The sequence below is a fragment of the Trichosurus vulpecula genome, chromosome 3 (genome assembly GCF_011100635.1).
Source record: "Trichosurus vulpecula isolate mTriVul1 chromosome 3, mTriVul1.pri, whole genome shotgun sequence".
Taxonomy (NCBI): domain Eukaryota; kingdom Metazoa; phylum Chordata; class Mammalia; order Diprotodontia; family Phalangeridae; genus Trichosurus; species Trichosurus vulpecula.
In genome coordinates this window covers 206537876-206557017 of record NC_050575.1, presented here as the reverse complement: position 1 = coordinate 206557017, position 19142 = coordinate 206537876, and the positions used below count along the sequence as shown (strand labels likewise).

The 19142-nt window shown below is 42.8% G+C and overlaps 1 protein-coding gene across 2 annotated transcripts in view; it reads right to left on the bottom strand.

Moving 5' to 3' along the window:
• The window catches only part of SCARA5 (scavenger receptor class A member 5), a 143085-nt gene that overhangs the window by 26194 nt on the left and 97749 nt on the right, over positions 1-19142 (bottom strand). For both annotated transcript variants that reach the window (XM_036751622.1, XM_036751623.1), the window contains exon 7: positions 18005-18061. In XM_036751622.1, the coding sequence (XP_036607517.1) occupies positions 18005-18061 (57 nt within the window). The remainder of the gene's footprint in view (positions 1-18004; positions 18062-19142) is intronic.

Here is a 19142-nt window from a genome sequence, read left to right as displayed (position 1 = left end):
CCACTTCCTAGTCTAGTACCTGGCACATAGTACTAGGTACTTGAGAAATGCTTGTTGAACTCTGGATTTGGTGGCACACCCTATAATCCCTGCCACTAGAAGTGGCTGAGGCTGGTTGATCGATTGAGTTTGGGAGTTCTGAGCTGCAGTAGGACTATAGCTGATTGGGTATTGTTAAGCGCCACAAATCTGGCACCAATATGGTGAGCTCCAGCGAGCACAGGGCCACCAGGCTGCCTAAGGAGGGATGAAAACTGGCCCAGGTTGACAATGGAGTTGGTCAAAGTTTCTATGCTGATCAGAGGGGGACCGGGCAGAACTTCTAGCCTGGGCAAAGTAGGGAGAGCTAGTCTCAAAAAATAAATGTAAAAGTAAATGCTTATTGAAAACTGTGAACCATTACAAGCCTGCCCAGCACCGCTCCTCTCCCTGTTTTCTACCTCCCACTCTCCCCCATACTAGAATTTCCCCCATCCCTCCTTTCCAACTCACAGCCAGTAACTAGGTTACGTTTTTCTTTCTTTTGGGGGTGGAGCAGAAGAACTTTCCTCTATCTTTTCTCTAATAGTATTAGTTGACTAACTTCCTTGGCTTCCCTCAGAGTTTTGTCAGAACCTCCTCCATATATTGAGAAAGGAAAGGGGGCTGGGGGCTGGGGGCTGGAGGGCAGAGGGACTGGCTCCCGCTGTCAGCAAGTTTCCAAGAACTAATATGAACTGGATGTTTCTATTTAAGCAAGCTGGGCCAGGAATGCAGCCATTCGGCCTCCACAGCCCACTGTCTCTGAGACATTTGCAAAAGACCTTGTAAACCTCTAATAGGTTGGGATTCCCCTCCCCAGAACTAATGTTTTAATGGCCTCCTCAGTTTTTATTAAATATACTCCAGGGAAACAGTGGGAAGGGGAACAGGGTCCCAGCAAAGGACTAGGGTTCTGTTCTCGGCTTTCTCTGCTGCTCACCCCCTTGCTTACTCTGTGACCCTAGACAGGGTTCACCCTCTGAGCCTCAAGTTTCATAGCTGTTTGTAACTGAGGGAAACGATGCTGAATTTTTTCACAATTTCTCTCACACTGTTTATGGAGAAGGCTTTGATCCTTCTACCCATAATGTAGTCCAGAGAGAGATAGCTCAGTGACTTAGGTGCCACTAACCAGGCAAGATTGGTTAACAAACTGTCCCCATGACACCGATCTGAACCTGACCCAGTAACTTCTAGAAAAGTTCACCCAAAAGGACAATAGCAAAGCCACGAAGATGATAATAAATGGTATCTGTGTAGTCCTTTTTAAGAGGGGGGCAAGACATGTTGGACAGAGGGCTGGGTTTGGAGTCGAGAGGACCTGGGTTCGAATGCTGCCTTGTACTTAAAGCTTTGTGACAATGAGCATGTCACTTTAATCTCTGAGCCTGAGACTTCTCTACTAAGTTATGGATTGTTGACATCTTCCTTGGTATCTGCTTTGGGAAAGTCTTCCCACCCCGACAAAACCCCAGAGCCTAGACTATGAAAAGATAGAGCTTTAAGGTTTACAAAGCACTTTTCCCACCACTGTGTGAGATAAATGACAATAGGTCTCATTTATATTATTGCTTTACAGTTTGCAAAATGCTTTACTTACATTAACTTGTTTTGAACCTTGTAACAACCCTGTGAAGAGGGGTGCCATTATCATCGCCCTCACCTTATAGAACATCTAAGTTCTTGTCCAGGGTCACCAATCTAGTTAATGTGGGATGTGGGATTTGAACCTATGTCTAACACCAAATCCAGAATTCTATAGTGTATTATTAGGGCACGTAGGTGATTCAGTGGATAAGCACCGGGCCTAGAGTCAAGAATACCTGAATTTGAATCCTGCCTCAGACACTTACTAGCTGTGTGCCCTTGGGCAAGTCACTTAGACCTGTTTGCCTCAATTTCCTCAGCTGTAAAATGAGCTGGAGAAGAAAATGGCAAACTGCTCCTCTTTGCCAAGAAAACCCCAAATGAGGTCACAGAGAGTCCAATGCATGTAAAAAATGACTTAACGATAACAACAATAGTGTATTATCTCTCTTTACAGATGAGGGAACTGAGATGAAGCGCCTTGTTCATAGTCATATAGAAGTGGGGCAGAGAGCTATGACTCTTGACTCCCAAGACCAGAGTCTCACGAGAACGTGTTCCAAGCCCTTACAGCACCAGGTGGAATAAAATGAGGGATTTCAGTTTCAAACTCCACAGTAGATACTAGCTCTGGCTTTTCTTTTATTCTTCTATTATTTCCTAAGCATCTATTGTAGGCACTGTGCTAGGTTAGGTGCTACACTAAATGAGGGGACAAATGATAATTCCTCAATAGGAAAGGTATCTACCACCTTAATTCAATCCAACAGGCATTCACTGAGTGAGTGCCTCCTATGTGCCAGGGACCGTGCTGGGCACTGGAGACAAAAAGACAAAAATGAAACAGTCGCTGCCTTTGTAGAACTTACATTATATTGCAGGGAAACCGCGCGCACACAGATAAGTAAGAACACAGCAATGAAAGGTAATTGGGGGGAGGGGAAGGAGAGCGCTAACAGTGTGAAAGGCCTCAGGTAGCAGGGGGCGCCAGAACTGAATCTTAAACTTCCAGAGCTAGGCAGGGTGTGCTGATAAACGTTTAACAACTGTCTCTGTATGAGAAAAAAAAAAGTTTGCAGGACACACTTGTAAGTTTAATCTGCATTATTAACTAAGTCTAGACAATCAACAAAACAATAAATCAAGCCCTGATTTGTTGTGTTTGCTGATTTCTTTACAATGCACTCTCATGAGCATAGGGCTTTGAAAAAATATGAAAGGGCTTCTCCAGGGGCTAAGAAGAGGAAAAGTTTGATGGACAGATCTGCATCTTGTCTTGAGATACACCCAGGCCAAGTTCAGGCTTCCTCATTGGCCTAGTGTTGAGTAGAGGACTAGGCATCAGAGTTAAGCCTCCGAAAAGGAGTGGTACCTAATATCTTAGAGCCCTGTTGGACTTCTGGTTGTAGGAAGACCCACTCAGTTCCTGTCTTGTATGTAGGAAATTTTTTCTATTGAGAAAAAAGGAAGAGGGAAAATAACAGCCTAACTCCAAGCTTTTTGAATTCTTTAGTGTTTGTTTTTGCTGCCTCCCAAACCCCTTACCAAACCAAAACACAGAGAGGAGAAAGGAGGTTGGAGGGAACAGAAATAAACACAGGGGCTGGGAAAACAGGCTCTGATTTTCTGCAGCTGCACAGAGCAGAGAGCCTGTGGGATAATTTGGACCATCTGCCCATTAAGGAAGTTGAACTTTTATTCTCTTGTAAAGGAAGAACTCCCAGTGCCCCAGTAAGCCTGCAGCGAAGAGGCCTCTCTCTTGCTGAATGGCTGAGACCTCCTGTGTAGCTGGGGAGGAACTGAGCCCTGTTCCCTTCCTGACATAAAACTTCTCTTTTTCTTGACATCCATGGGAAATAGGAGCCATATGGAAAGGACAGGAACCTGACAGAGGGCCAGGGGAAAAATTTCTGTGGCCGAGACCTTGGACAGCCTATGTTAGCGGCTGTTCAGATCTGTGACTACTGTCCTATAAGCCATCTCAGCTTTTGCCTGATGACCTAGCACTGCAAGCAAGGTGACCCAGGCCATTGCCTATTCCCAGCGGTTCTCCTTCATGACCTTGACAGTCATGTGATTTGCTTAGATGACTGTGGCCATCAGAGTGCAGAGATCAAATCAGACTTTCCAAGCTTTGAATACTGGGTAGATGCCCTCCACTGAAGCAAGTGTGGACCATCTACAACCAGTTTCCCTTATAAGCCATGGCACATTGTTAGGCTGGTTGGCCAGGAGAGTAGGGATGTAGCCTTTGGCCATGAGAAGAGTGAATTAACTGGTCTTTATACAGGCTGAACCCATGATCTTGGCCTCAGCCTCACTGAATGCTAACCTATTGCCCTCAACAGCTACAGACAAACCACTGTTCTGAGGGACATGACTTACTCAACTACGATATATCAACAAAGGCCGAAAGAGCAGAGTTTTGTTCTTAGACAGACATCTGATAATGATTACACCCCCTTACAAGTGTGATCTTGACTGCCTGCCAATAAGGATGACCTGGGCTAGGAATTACAAACCCCTACAGGACAAGCTCTATCACACTGGAGTGGGGGTGGGGTGTGGACAATCATTGTCAGATGTCTAAGACTCAATTTGGTTCGACTCCCTCTTTCTTCTTGCTTAGGTTGAGAGTGAGTCCTGCTCTCCTGGAATCTGACCCTGCAAGCCTTTGCTGGTCTGATCCTTCCCCTTCTCTCATATCATTAGCGCATCACCCCCCTGTAGGGGAAAAGCCCTTAGCTAGTCTTGCCCACTCATTGGGATTGGAAAGGCCCCCAAAGAGGCTACAGAGTGCCAGGGAGAACCAGCAGAGAAACTTAGAATACCACAGCTGGAAGGGACCTTAGAGATCCTCCTTGGGTAGAGCCTTTTAACTGAGTCTAAGTTTCACAGAACAAATCCTTTCATTAAGGGGATTTGTTCTGTGAAGTTTGGATTCAGTCAGAGGGCCACACTCAATGACCTAGAGGGCCACAGGTGGCCTCTAGGCCACAGGTTCCCCACCCCTCAATCCGACCCTCTCATTTTACAGATATGGAGGCTAAGGCACAAACCTCCTTAAAGTTACACAGTAAGTTAATAGCAGAACTAGGATTAGGAAGTTAGGTGTCCCGACTCCCAGTCAGTGATCTTTCTATAACACCACACTACCCAGAGTAGCCCTTAACTATCCAGTCAATCTCTCTCTTTTCTTTTTTCCAATAATCTTGTTTTAAATGATTTTTGTTTTGTTGATGCTTTTTGTTTTATGTTTAAAATGATAATTGATTTAGGGGAGTACCAAATTACTCATCTGGAAAGGCTTTACATGAGCTCTGTGAGGGGGATTGCTTTGTTTTCTTGTCTTGGTGCCCCCAGGATCTAACACAGTGCCAGCGAGTGCTTGTTAAATGTTTGTTGATAGACTATTGATTGCAGTAAGGTCCTTGGAGGCAGACTGTATTTATGTGGTCAGAGGATCAACCTCTGGTCAGGCCCATTGCCAGGAAGGCGCTTGCTAGGTGATTTATTTATTCATTTCTTTATTTTGGCCACACTGATGGATGAAATAGAGGGGTTTTTGTCCTCATTGGTAGTGGTCAAGTGTTAAAAATGGGATCAGAACATACTTATAAGAATCAATCACATGGTTTTCCCCCCCCCATATCATCTAGAAACATTCATTTAACCATTTACACTCCTAGAGGAACAGAATGACATCTACATGGACATTCTCACTGCAAATGAAGTCAGAAGATAAGATTCTATGACAGGGATGACGCGGAGATAACTTTCTTCAACTGTCTGCTGACTATTGGCATCAATCCAGACATCAGACAAGGAGACAGACCCACTGAGAGTATTTGCCAGTGTCATGAAGAGGGGAGTAGATGGTCAGTAAGATGCCTTCTAATTTTAAAATCCAATGATTGCATAAAGTCCAGATTTAAGAGGGAATGGTTGATGAAGCGGCTTCTGATGGCAGATTATATGGTGGTGAATGGATTGTAACCTAGGACACTATAGGGCCTCCTCAATGAAATTCAGGGTTACTCCAAAGATATCAACCTAGCCATCCACATTGGAAAAATGAAATGGATGATGAGAGGGACACATTACCCAGATAACAAGCAGCTGGACAGACAACCCAATGACTTACTCCATCGGTGTATATATGCATACATACATACATATATATGAGTGTATATGTATATAATATATATATATATATAGTCAACTTTTCTGGGTTCAAAATTGAACAGGAAGAAATGATCAGGCTGGATCACACTTGGGAAACTCCATAATGCTCTCTTAACAATCTCAAGATCTTCCTGATGCAAAATTCCATCTTTTTAACACTAGTAGCCTCCTACTAGTATCATTATGGTTATGAATAATGTCAAGCTGTAATCTCAGAAAACTCCAAATTGCAAGGGATTCAAAGGGAAGCAGAAAGGAGCATGAAGACCATGGGCAGGCTGAAGCCACATACTACCAAGGATGACATGCAAATGGCAAAAACAAAACAAAAAACCAAAAAAAAACCCCAACACCATCCATGATATAAATTGGAAAAAAGTTGGTCATATATTGAGAGTGGGGAGTAATGAATAGGCAACCCAAGTATTGCTCTGGTATCTATGATGTGGGCAGCTAGGTGGCGCCATAGAGTACAGAATGCCCCACCTGGAGTCAAGAAAACCTAAGTTCAAATATGACCTCAAACACGTCCTAACTGTGTGACCTTGGGCAAGTCACTTAACCCTGTTTGCCTCAGTTTCCTCATCTGTAAAATGACTGCTGTTGTTGTCGTGTTTGTCCTTCGTTCTTGAAGAGGACCATGACATCAGGGAAATGATGACACGACTTGCAGTTGACTTGGATTTGAGTGAGGGAGGGCAACTGGAGAAGCAAATGGCAAACCACTCCAGTATCTTTGCCAGGAAAACCCCGAATGAGGTCATAAAGAATCAGACACGACTGAAATGAATGAACGACAGAAATCACCAGAGGAAGAATCATAAATTTAGATCCGAAGGGGACCTTAGGTGACATCTAGTTTAACCCTTCTATTTTACAGAAGAGGAAACTGAAACTCAGAGCAGTTAGATGATTTTCTGAGGGTGATACAGGCAGGATTTGAACCCGTGCCTTCCCAGTCCTAGGTTTGACACTATACACTACTTCATGTAGTGTATTCTAGCCACTGAATATCCAGTGGGTAAAAAGACAGATATAGGCTCTACTTCAATTTAAGACAACAAACATTAATTCTCTATTATGTGCAAGGCACTGTGATAAGCAGACTTTACAGAAAGAGCTCCAAATCACACATGGAAGAGCAAGGGTTTGCAATCCATAGTGGTGTGCTGAGCATGGGGGCCACTGAGATCATGGGTTCACTGAAATAGGTAACATAAGCCGCCCTTGGTCTAAGCCTTCCTAACACTGTTCACTCAGGCTTCACCCGTTCATCTCCTCCTGGCAAAGGTCCACCTCCTTTCTTAAAGAAGTCAGACCTAATTCCTTCAGAACAGTTTCAAATTATCAATCAAAACCAAAACTTGGGCTAAACAAACTTTTCTCATGCCCAGTCACTAAGACTTTGTTGAGATGGGCCCTGAGCGACCTTTCGGGAGAATCTGTGTGACTCAGACTTGTCTGAATATTAGTTTGGTGAAGGCTTGAGGAATGACTCTTGAAAGCCTGTCCTAGAAAATCATGCCTCTTCTCCCCTGTGTCACTATTGGGACAAATCTATAGATCGAGCCCCAGTCTCCTTCTTACATTCAAGACCTCACCTCAGACTGACTTTCAGACATTTTAAGATGGATGCATCATAGGCATCTCAAGGCAGACATCTCAAAAACAGAACTCATTATCTTCCTCCCAAATCTACCTCTCTTCCACATTTTCCTGTATCTGTCACCAATATCCTTCCAGTCCTTCAGATTCATAACCTCAGTGTCATCCTCACTCCACAGATATAATGAGTTGTCAACTACTGCCATCTCTGCCTACGCAACATCTCTCAAATCAGACCCATCCTGTCTGCTCCCATAGCCACCACCCTAGTGCAGACCTTGTCGCTGCTTGCCTGGACTATTTTAATAGCCTCCTAATTGGTCTTCCTGCCTCCACATTCTCCCCACTCCAATCCAACCTCGGTACAGCTGTGCAAAGAGAGTTTTCTAAAGTGCTAGTGACCATGTCAATGTCTTACTCAATAAACCCCAGTGGCTCACTATTTCTTCTAGAATCAAATATAAATTCATCTGTTTACCATTTAAAGTTCTTTTCAACCTGGTCCCTTCCTATCTTTCCAACCTTATTGTATATTACCCTTCTTTACATACTCTATCGTTCAGTCAAACTTGCCTTCTTACCGTTCCTCATATAATATAATCCATTTCCCATTATCTTTGCTGTCCCTCAGGCCTAGTTTCTTTTAGCTTAAGCACCATCTTCTACACGAATCCTCTTCTGATCACCCCTACTGCTAGTGCCTTCCCCTTTCAAAATCACCTGGTATCTATTTTGTATCTGCCTGTTTAGAGCATTGGGCTTAGAATCAGAAAGATGGACACATCTTCGTGAGTTCAAATCCAGCCTCAGATACTTACTAGCTGTGTGACCTTGGGCAAGTCACTTATCTCAGTTTCCCCATCTGTAAAATGAGCAGGAGAAGGAAATGGCAAATTACTCCAGTATCTTTGCCAAGGAAACCCCAGACGGGGTCATGACGATCAGAGAGGACTGAAATGACTCCACAACAACAAAATTTATGTGCATCTTATCCCTAAAGTATAAGTTCCTTGAGGACAGGGACAGCTTTACTTTTGTCTTGGTACATCACTGGTGTCTAGTACCTAGTAGGTAGCAAATGTTTTTTGATTAGTTGATTGCCAAGATCGTAGTCTTTGGGATCAAGGAATTTACCTCTTAATGCCCTTTGTTCCTTTCTCATGAATGTCTATCTATTATCAGCCAGAAGGGGTCACTAGAGAATTGCATGTGGCTCTTACTTATTAACTTCCTTTGGAAAGGAATGCTTTGGCTTGGACATCATTCATTTTTAATATAACTTTTCATTAAGATCACAGGATCACAGATTCAGAGCTGAGAAGGATCTCAGAGGCCAACCCCCTCATTTTTCAAATGAAGAAACCAATGCTGAAAGGTCAAGTGACTGCTGAAGATCACACAAGATGAGGTGTGACTACCAGGGCTGATGTGACCTTGCAGAACCTGGGGGACATGGTGGAGTTCAAAGGAGTGTGATTGGCTTTCTTTGTAATTCTATTTTATGCATTTTAAAACATTATTCTGAGAATAGATCTGTAGGGTACACCAGACCGTCAAAGTTGGCGGGGGCGGGGGGGGGGGGGCGGAGGAGGATATTGACACAAAAGAAATTAAGAAACTCTGTCTTAGACGAACTTTGTTTCATTTTTAGAACATTATTAAATTGATACATCACATAAAAATATTGAATATAGTTTACTCAGATTTTAACCAAGCATTTAATAATGTCATGATTTTCTTGAGGAAAAGATGAAAACATGTGGGCTAGACTAGAATTCAATTAGGTGGATTTGGAGCTGTTTGAAGTAACCATCATAGTTCAAGGTCTAACTTGGTGGGAAGTCTCCAGTGGAGTGCCCCAAAGGATATGTGCTTGGCACTCTGCTTTTTATTATTGTTGAGTGATTAGATATAAGCCTATGTCATGGGAATGGCACCCATTTTTCAAAAATGGTATAATTAGTGGCAACTTTGGGGAGCCTATGGCTTCTAAAGCCCAGGGGTCATTTAATTTGGTCACCCTTTGATGTCTACCAAAGACACCATTGAATGTGGTCCTTATTGGATAGAGACCTAAAAGAACATGGGCCCCAGAGGGCCATAAGGACTAAGGGGGAGAGGCTGCTGGACAACCTGCTTTAGATCTTCTAGGGCCCCAGGTGACTCAGTAAATGGAGACTGACCATCAATTGGGGAATGATTGAATAAGCTGTGACATATGATTGTAATGGAATACTATTGTACTATAAGAAATAACAAGGTGGATGGTTTCAGAAAAATCTGGGAAGACCTATATGAATTGATGCAGAGTAAAGTGAGTAGAACCAGAAGATCATTGTACACAGTGACAGTAATATTGTAATGATGATCAACTGTGAAAGACTTAGCTATTCTGATCAATAACAATGATCCAAGACAATTATCAAGGACTCATGATGAAAAATGTTGTCCACCTCCAAAGAGAGAACTGATGAACTCTGGGTACAAATTGAAGTATGATTTTTGTTTTTCTTGCTTTTTTTGGCAATATGGGCTAATACAGAAGTGTGTTTGCGTGATTTCACATGTATAATTGATAGCATATTATTTGCCTTCTCAATGGGTGGGGGGAAGGACTAGAGGGAGGGAGAGAATTTGGAACTCAAAAAAATGTTTTAAATGAATAGTAATAACAATAATTTTTTAAAAAAAACTAAATGGGGCCTAATAAGATTACAGAGGAAGCCTATTTCACTACTTTAGACTACTTCATCATGCCACCTGGAGCTTTATCATCCTGCAAGGTTAATAATATCAGCTCTGGCACTCAAACCTCATCAGTAACCCCTACCCCTAGGATCCCCATGAATAGAGAATGGAGGAAAGAACTCCTAAAATCTCCATTTAGGGAGGGCTTCCAGGCCAGCTATGTCTTTATTTCCCACTTGATTATTCTTTGGATTTCTTCATTATGTCCCCACACTGGGTACCTTCCCTATACCCTGTAGACCCCTCTTTCAGCTTCCCCATTAGATTATAAACTCCTCGAGGGCAGGAGCTAGCTTTATATTTTTTCTCATATTTGTTTCCCTGGTGTTTAGTACATAATTAAGGCCACGTGTCTGGCACATAGTAGATGCTTAATAAATGTTTATTGGCTGACTGACATTGGATTACAAAGGAAGCCAATTACAATAAAATATGGTTATCAAAATATTTAGAAAATGAGTTCATAGATTCCAGGTTGAAAACCCCTAGTCTAGCATGATGTGTATCTGATGAAGCCATTCTGGGCTCTGTGTGATTACCATTTACTTTTCTAGAATTTCACTAAGCAGCTCTTTAATAACACATTGTAAAACTTCGGTAGGAATCCAAGTCAAGCTCATGTTAATTGTTTTCATGCTGTTTCCTCCACTAAAATATGAGTTCACTATAGATACATCTGATACCTCAAAAGGTAATGTGAACTGGTCTCCAGCCCAAAAAGCATTGCTGGAAGAGCTAAAGGAGGATTTTAAAAACCAAATTAGGGAGGTAAAAGAAAATATGGAAAAAAATCCACTGATGAAATCAAGTCCCTAAAGAATAAGATTGGCAAAATGGCTATGGAGATTCAGAATCTAAAGAGAGAAAATGACACCCTGAGAGGTAAAATCAACCAATTGGAAAAGGAGACTCAAAAGCAAAATGAAAACACTAACTCATTAAAAATTAGAGTTGAGCAAGTGGAAGCTAATGAATCTAGGAGGCACCAAGAAGAAGTAAAACAAAATGTAAAGAATGAAAAAATAGAAAAAAATGTGAAATATCTGATTGGGAAAACAACTGACGTGGAAAATAGATCCAGAAGAGACAATTTAAGAGTTATTGGTGTGCCAGAAATCCACGATGGAAAAAAAGAGCCTTGACAGTATCTTCAAAGAAATTATCAAAGACAACTGCCCAGAGGTCCTAGAACCAGAGGGCAAAATAGTCATTGAAAGAATTCACTGATCACCCCCTGAAAGAGATCCCAAACTGAAAACACCGAGAAATATTATAGCTAAATTTCAGAACTACAAAGTCAAGGAGAAAATACTGCAAGCAGCCAGAAAGAAACAATTCAAATATCGTGGAACTATAGTCAGGATCACACAGGATCTCTCAGCTTCCACATTAAAAGACAGGAGAAATTGGAATATGATATTCCGAAGGGCAAAGGACCTGGGACTACAACCAAGGATCAACTACCCAGCAAAACTAAGCATAATTTTTCAGGCAAGGAGATAGACATTCAACAAAAAATATGAGTTCCTTGAGGGCAGGGACTATCCTTTATCTTTCTTTGTTTCCCCAGTGCTTAGCACAGTGCCTGGCACAGAGTATCGGTTTAACAAAGGACTCACTGGCCTATAGTTTGCAGATTATAGTCTTGTTCCTTCTTTGAAACTGAGACATTTGTCCTTCTCTAATGCTCTAGTTTTCCTTGATCTTCCACAGATTGTTGAGGGGGGCTCAACAAACATAGCTGCCATCAGAGCCATCAGAGGATGTAGCTCTTTTGGGCCAGGTAACTTGAACCTGTAAAAGCCAGATAAGTACTCTCTTACTATCATTTTCTACTTGCTTAAACATGAATATCAACTCCCTAGTAGCCATTTTTGTTCAGTGCTTTGCGGTCCAAAGATCATTCTCCTTGGCAGAGAAAATAGAAGCAAAATCAAAACTGACCACTTCTGTCTTCCCTCTGTTGTTCCCTTGTTGTAGACCCAACCACCCTGAACAATGATCTAATCCCTTCTTTGATTCTCTTCTTTCTCTCCCCAGATTAAAAACAAGACAACATATTTTGTTACTGTTGTTCTCAGCTTTCCTCACCAGGTTCAGCTCATTCCGAGTTTTAGCACTCTGGACACTATTCCAATGGGATTTTGCAAGCCACCCTTTTAAACCTTGCTACTGCCTTTACTTCTATCTTCAGCCACATCTTTAAAATCTAAGCTGATTGGTGAGTGAGTGCATCCACATGACTGTCTTTAGACAACTCTCCGGCCTCAGACACTTGACACACTTACTAGCTATGTGACCTTGGGCAGGTCACTTAACCTCAATTGCCCTGCCTTCCCCCCTAAAAAACCAAGCAGACAACTTTGCTTTATCACAGAGTCATAGTTAGAAGTGGAGGGGACCGCAGAGGTCATTAAATCCAGCCTCCTCATTTTACAGAGGAGGAATCCGAAGCCCAAGGAATGTAGGTATATTTCCCAGAGTCATACAGAAGATAAGTGTCTGACTTACCTTCAAACTCAGGTCTTCCCAATTCCAAGTCTTGCACTCTCTCCACTACACCACACTGTCTCTTGCATCAGAATTATTCCCACTGTGTCTTTCAAATGTCATCCTTGAAATATTCCCATCCTCCCTGGGATGACTTACCCTATAGAATTTTGGTCCATGGATTCCTACCTATGTTTCCTCTGAACCCTTTGAAAACTGCTATAAAACAAGGAAAGGGACTGGAGATTCATGGCAGATAATTTCACTCTGTGGAAATACATAGATCTCTGTCCCAAGCTTGCTAAGTGGCAACCTGAAAGCCTGAGGAGGTTAAAACAGTGCCCCTGGGGCAGCTAGGTGACATAGTGGATAGAGGGCCCTGGAGTCAAGAGAACCTGAGTTCAAATCCAGCTTCAGACACTTACCAGCTGTGTGACCCTGGGCAAGTCACTTAATCCCAATTGCCTCGAAAATAAACAACAACAACAACAACAACAACAAAAAAAAACAATGCCCCAAGAGCAATTATATATATACTGGGAGCATCTGGCATGAAATGCATGACTTAATATCACACAGAAACTGGAAAATCTCTATTTAACTCAGGGCTTTAGAGTAACACGGAGGAAAACATTCAGCCTTGCCCTCAAGAAACAAAATGATGAAAGCCTCTGTGCCGGACTGAACTGGGAGTCAGAGGACCTGGACTCTGCCACTAACTCTTGCACGTGACCTCTCAGTTTCCGCCTCTGTAAACTGAGGTTGGACTAAATGTTCACTAGTGCCCTCTCTCATTTTAATATGCTGTGATTCTATCACAGGCCAGGCCTCGTGGCTAGTTTCATTAATGGTCTACAAAATCCTTATTTTGAGATTTAGGGACGAGGCAAAAGGTAGCTAATTTTATGTAACTGGTGCAGTCCAAGGCATGGGCTGCCTACAGCTCAGTCCAGATCCAAGCCCAGAGAGGATGTAGGTTGCTTAAGGGAGAGAAAGAACAAGCGATCTCTCAAGAATGGCACGTCAGGCCATGATGTAAGCAGCTTCTCCTGCCAGCAAATAGATTCCACAGCCAAGCAAATATGGACTCACCCTTTTCCCCCATTTTGTAGCCCCACCCCATCCCCATGGGGGCTATGTCCAAATTATAGCCCTGGGTTTGCATCTCTGTTGAGATTTACCACACACTGTGCTCTGTGACCTGGGGCTTTCTGGAGAGCCAATGGCACATGCTTTGGCCTGGTTCCACTAAGTGAAACCTTTTCTCTGGGTGCCTAGTGAAATGGGAAAAGTGAGGGTGGGTGGAGAGTTTTTCTATAGAGGGATCTTCATTCTGTGGTCTATTCAAAAATATCTCTTCCTAACACCTCCCTTCCTCAGCCTTGCCCCACTATGTCTGTCTGTCTGTCTGGTAAAAGCACTGTATGTAGACCGAAAAGAACCTGGGTTTGAATCCTGCCCCAGATGGATACTAACCGGGCCTCCCTGATCAAGTCACTCAGCTTCTCTGAGTCTGTTTCCTCATCTACAAATTGAGAGATAGTAATAAAAACCTCTCCCACAGGGGTGTTAGGAGGATCAAATGAGATACTATAGAAAAGGTATTTGGTAAACTTTGAATCTTGCAGAAATGTGTAGCCATTGTTCAGTCGTTTCAGTGGTGTCTGACTCTTCATGACCCTACTTGGGGTTTTCTTGGCAAAGATATTAAAGCGGTTTGCCATTTCCTTCTCCAGCTCATTTTATAGATGAAGAAACTGAGGCAAACAGGGTGAAGTGACTTGCTCAGGGTTACACATAGTAAGTGTCTGAGGCCAGATTTGAACTCAGGTCTTCCTGACCCCAGGCCCAGTACTCTATCCATTGCATCACCTAGCTGCCCCCATAGAAATGTCAGATTACAATGTAATATATACAATATAATAAACTATTGTATTATTAAAATAATATCTAAGGAGGGAGGGAGGGAGGAAGTGAAGGAGGGAGGAAGGGAAGGAGGGAGGAAGGGAAGGAGGGAGTGAGGAAGTGAAGGAAGAAGGAAAGAAGGAAGGAAGGAAGGAAGGAAGGAAGGAAGGAATGGAGTGGGGGAAGGAAGGAAGGAAGGGAGGGAAGGAAGGAAGGAAGAAGGAAGGAAGAGAGGGAGGGAGGGAAGCAGGAAGGGAGGGAGGAAAGGAGGGAAGGAAGGATGGATTACTAACCCTAGCTCTGATACTTACAAGCTGTTTAACCTTGGGTAAAGTCATTTAACCTCTATGAGCCTCAGTTTCCTCGTCTATGAAACGGGCATAATAATACCAGCAATACTTGCACATCATAGCGTTGTTATGAGAAAAGCGCTTGGCAAATGTTCGAAGTACTATATAAATGCAAACTGTTGCTGTCATCATCATAGAAAATTCTGCTCTTCATGGCACATTGAGATATATATATATACATATATGCATAGACAGACATATACCATATTTGTATGTACACATTTACATGTATGTATGTGTATTTGTAGTCAGTCAAATCACATATGTTATAGTGAAACCCAAAGCCACAGGGTGCGGTGTGCACGTATGTGTCTGTGTGTGATTTTCCCAGCTTTGCACAGGGCACATAAACAATTTATCCTGGCTCTGTCTTGTACAAATAACTTCTAAGGTCTCTGTGCTTTCTTCCTCCATTGTTTCTCCCCCAGCAGGATTTATTGACTTCACAAAACTAAATGCTACCCCTCTCTAAGGTTACCTTGGCCATATCTCATTAAAAGATGTACCAAAAGACAGAGTATGAGCAAACAGTCACAAAAAAAACCCAACAAACCAGAATGCAGTTTTCAACCAGCGTGGGTGTGACTTGGATTCATTGGAAAGATCACAAATAATCCCCAGGCTCTGTTTGTTCCTTCTCAAAAAAATGTTTTTGTCTCTAAGGTAAGAGGCCAAACTACCAGTTTGTCTGGGTCACTCCCAATGAAGTCCCAGGCAGCCACAGTAAAGGAATTATATGTAGCTTCAGGAAATCTGTAAAGTATGCTCCTGGGCTTTATAAATTACAATAGTTAAGATAAACTTTTGATTAGTTAGCACACAGTCATGCGTGATGTTTGCATAGCTTGCCTCTAGCCTGCAGTCTTGAGCACCTTTCCTGAGAGAAGCTACGCTCCAGATGCCTGGATCCTCAAACTAGGGTAAAGGTTGCAATGAAGGGAAAGATATATTATTGGTTGCAACACTGCCCCTCAGTCACTACAGTCTTGCTCATTCTGAAGACTAAGGAGAAATGAGAAGGGAGAAAACTCAGTTCTTTCTTTTTCTCTGGTCTATAATACCACCTGTCTGTGGGATCCCCTCCTTTTCCTCTCCTATTTCTTCAGTGGATGATTGGAAATAACATTTTAAGACAAAGGTTCTTAACCTGGGGGCCATGAACTTGTTTAAAAACAACAACGACGCATCTTGATAACCGTTTTTAAATGTGATTGGGTTCCTTTGTCATCTTGTGTATTTTTATTTCATGTAACTAAAAGCAGTAGCCTGGCCGGACGTGGCGGTACAGGCCGATAGTCCGTGCGCCTGAGGAGGCTGAAGCTGGTGTATTGCCTGAGTTCAGGAGTTCTGAGTCCCAAAAGGGCTAAGTCTGACGCCAATATGGCGAGCCTCTGGGAACAGAAGGCCACTGCACTGCCTAAAGTGGAGCAAAACAACCCAGGTTAGACAAATGGAGTGTGTGATGGCTTCTGTGCCAATGAATACTGGGATCGGGTCTGTGAGTGGTCACTGTACTTCTAGCCTGCTCTAGGGAGAACCAGACACAAAACAAAACAACAGCCGCAAAATAACATGCTGAGAAGGGGTCCATGGGCTCCATCAGATTGTCAAGGAGTCTTTGACACCCAAAAAGGTAAGAACCCCTGCTATGGGGCAGTCACAGCAACTGTAAGGCTCAGAGGAAATTGGAATATGTAAAGTGATTGGTTGTTGCTGTTCAGCCGTGTCCAATTCTTCATGACCCCATGGACCATGCTGTCCTTGGGGTTTTCTTGGCAAAGATGCTGGAGTGGGTTGCCATTGCCTTCTCCAGTTCATTTTACAAATGAGGAAACTGAGGCAAACAGGGTTAAGTGACTTGTCCAGGGTCACACATCTAGTAAGTGTCTGAGGTGGTATATGAACTCATGTTTTCCTGATTACAGGCCACTGAGCCACCTAGCTGCCTCTAAAGTGCTTTGCAAATCTTAAAGTACACACTCATCATCACCATAGAGAACAAAACCTAATGACTTAATGACCTGACTCTGCCAGTGTATCCTCATTGGTTGTCTGTGCCTGAGCCCCACCAGAAGAACCTAGAATGCTTTCCTAAATGGGGTCTGTACCCAAGTTCTCTGTGTAGATGGAGTGGCCACGTTCTGATTTCTGAGAGTCAGGTTAGCAGCCTCTCTTACCTAGAGGAACGTAAACAGCTTGTGTCTTGGATATGGGGGCAGCATGATGGAAACCAGCAAATATCCTCTGATCATTATAATAATAATGAGGATGAAGCTTGGCTTAGATGTTTTATATCCATTTGCCCCTGGGGCAAGTTACTAATCTCCATAGGCCTCAGTTTTCTAATCTTTAAAATGAGGTGGCTGAATCAGATGGCTTCTGATGTCTCTTCCGACTCCAGAGTTATGACCCAAAAGCTATTTTTTTTTCCGTCACCTTTTAGCAGCCTATAGAAAGAGCATTGGATTTGTAGCCCAGAGTGCCAGGTTCAAGTCCCAGTTCTAAAACCTGTGTGACCTTGAGCAAATCATTTTACATCTCCTAAGAGTCCTCAGTTTCTTCATCTGTAAAAACAGGGGATGGGACTTGATGCCCTCCGAGGTCCTTTCGAACTCTGATGATTTCAGACAGCCCATAGCTGGTGCTTGAAAAATCCCAAGATATTGAAGCATAGTGAGACACTTTGGGCTTCTTGTATATTTTTTCTCCCAAATGGTCCCCATGACCTTAGTTGATGATAAAACAAGAAGCCCAGCAACCTCTCTAATGTTCAAGGATCATTGATATTAAGGCCTACATACCGAGATGGTGGTAGAGGTGGGAGAGTAGACAGGGAGGAGGACCTATTAAAAATCCTAAGAAGCTTAGATCAGGTCAATTAGAAAGTCGCTTCCAGCACTAACATTCTGTGGCGCTATGTTCCTAAGTCACTGAGAACATTCCGTCCCTGATCTGAACACTTGTGGAATAAGGTTACCCCGACTTCTGGCAGCAGGGGAGAGAGAGAATTTCTTAGGGCCTCTTCAGTCTTCACATACATAATCGTTGTAGGAGTTTCCATGTGACCAAAATGTCAGTTCATCCCCAGACGATACAATTGATATACTCCTTACCTGTGTCACCGGCCCGATCTCCTTTTTCTCCTTTCTCTCCTCTCGGACCCCTTTCACCTAAAATAAAAGAAGAAACAAATTGGCAGGCTGAATAGAATGCAGTCCAAGAACGAAGTGTTACCGACAAAGCACAGATTTCCTCTGTCCAATGGGAAAATTCCTCAGGCTGAAGTTAACAGGTAAGCAGAGAGTATGGACATTTAGGAAGGGATTTAAGCACAGCTCTACCTAAAATTATGGTAGAACTCAGCATTCCTAAAAAACCAAAACCAAAACAAACCACACGTGTAAGAAGTACTAGGGTATTGTTACCTTTGATTCTCTTCTGCCTGAGTCATTAGGAAAAACAAAGTGTGTTTGCCTCGAGTTTTTTCACTGGGATGGGTAGGACTGGTAAGTGGGATAGACTAAGGTGGGGTGGGAAGAAGAGTAATAAAGAGGTGGAAGAGAAGGAGTCGGGGAGTTTTCTCATCTTACATGGGGGGAAGAGGATAGAAAGATGAGACTTGCCCCTGCTTTGGCTGAGAGTTTGATGGATCAGCTGTTAAGTGCTATAGAGCCAGGAGCTCTGTGAGCACCAACCAAGATAAGAATTATAAGGAAAGAGGATCTCTGTCAGAGGAGACCTCAGACCTGGGACTGCGATTCTGGGGGCCTGCCATATGCATAATTAGCACTAATTGTTGTGGTTCAAGGACCTCTATTTTTTCCCTGCTTTTGATATATGTGTGTGTACACACATGTGTGTGCATATATATGTGTGCATGTGTGTATATGTACATATATATATGAATACAATGCATAAATTTACATAGGTTTCCTGGTTGGGAGTTCTGAGCCAAAAAAAGAGAAAATCCATTGAAATGTACCCAGGCCATTTATGTTGTGAGAATCTCTCACCCAAGGGTTAAAGAGGGGCTTTAAAAATATACAAATGGGGGCTAAAAGACAAGACAGACTATTATATGTGAAGAAAGGGGAGAAATATGCAGAAGTATTGATGGACAAGTTTATCTGTGAAGTACAATTCCAGTAGAACATAAGCTCTTTGAGGGCAGGAACTGTTTCTCACTTATACTTTCTACTTGCAGTACCCTGCTTAATTTAATCACCTCTTGTTGGAATGGATTGGATATGA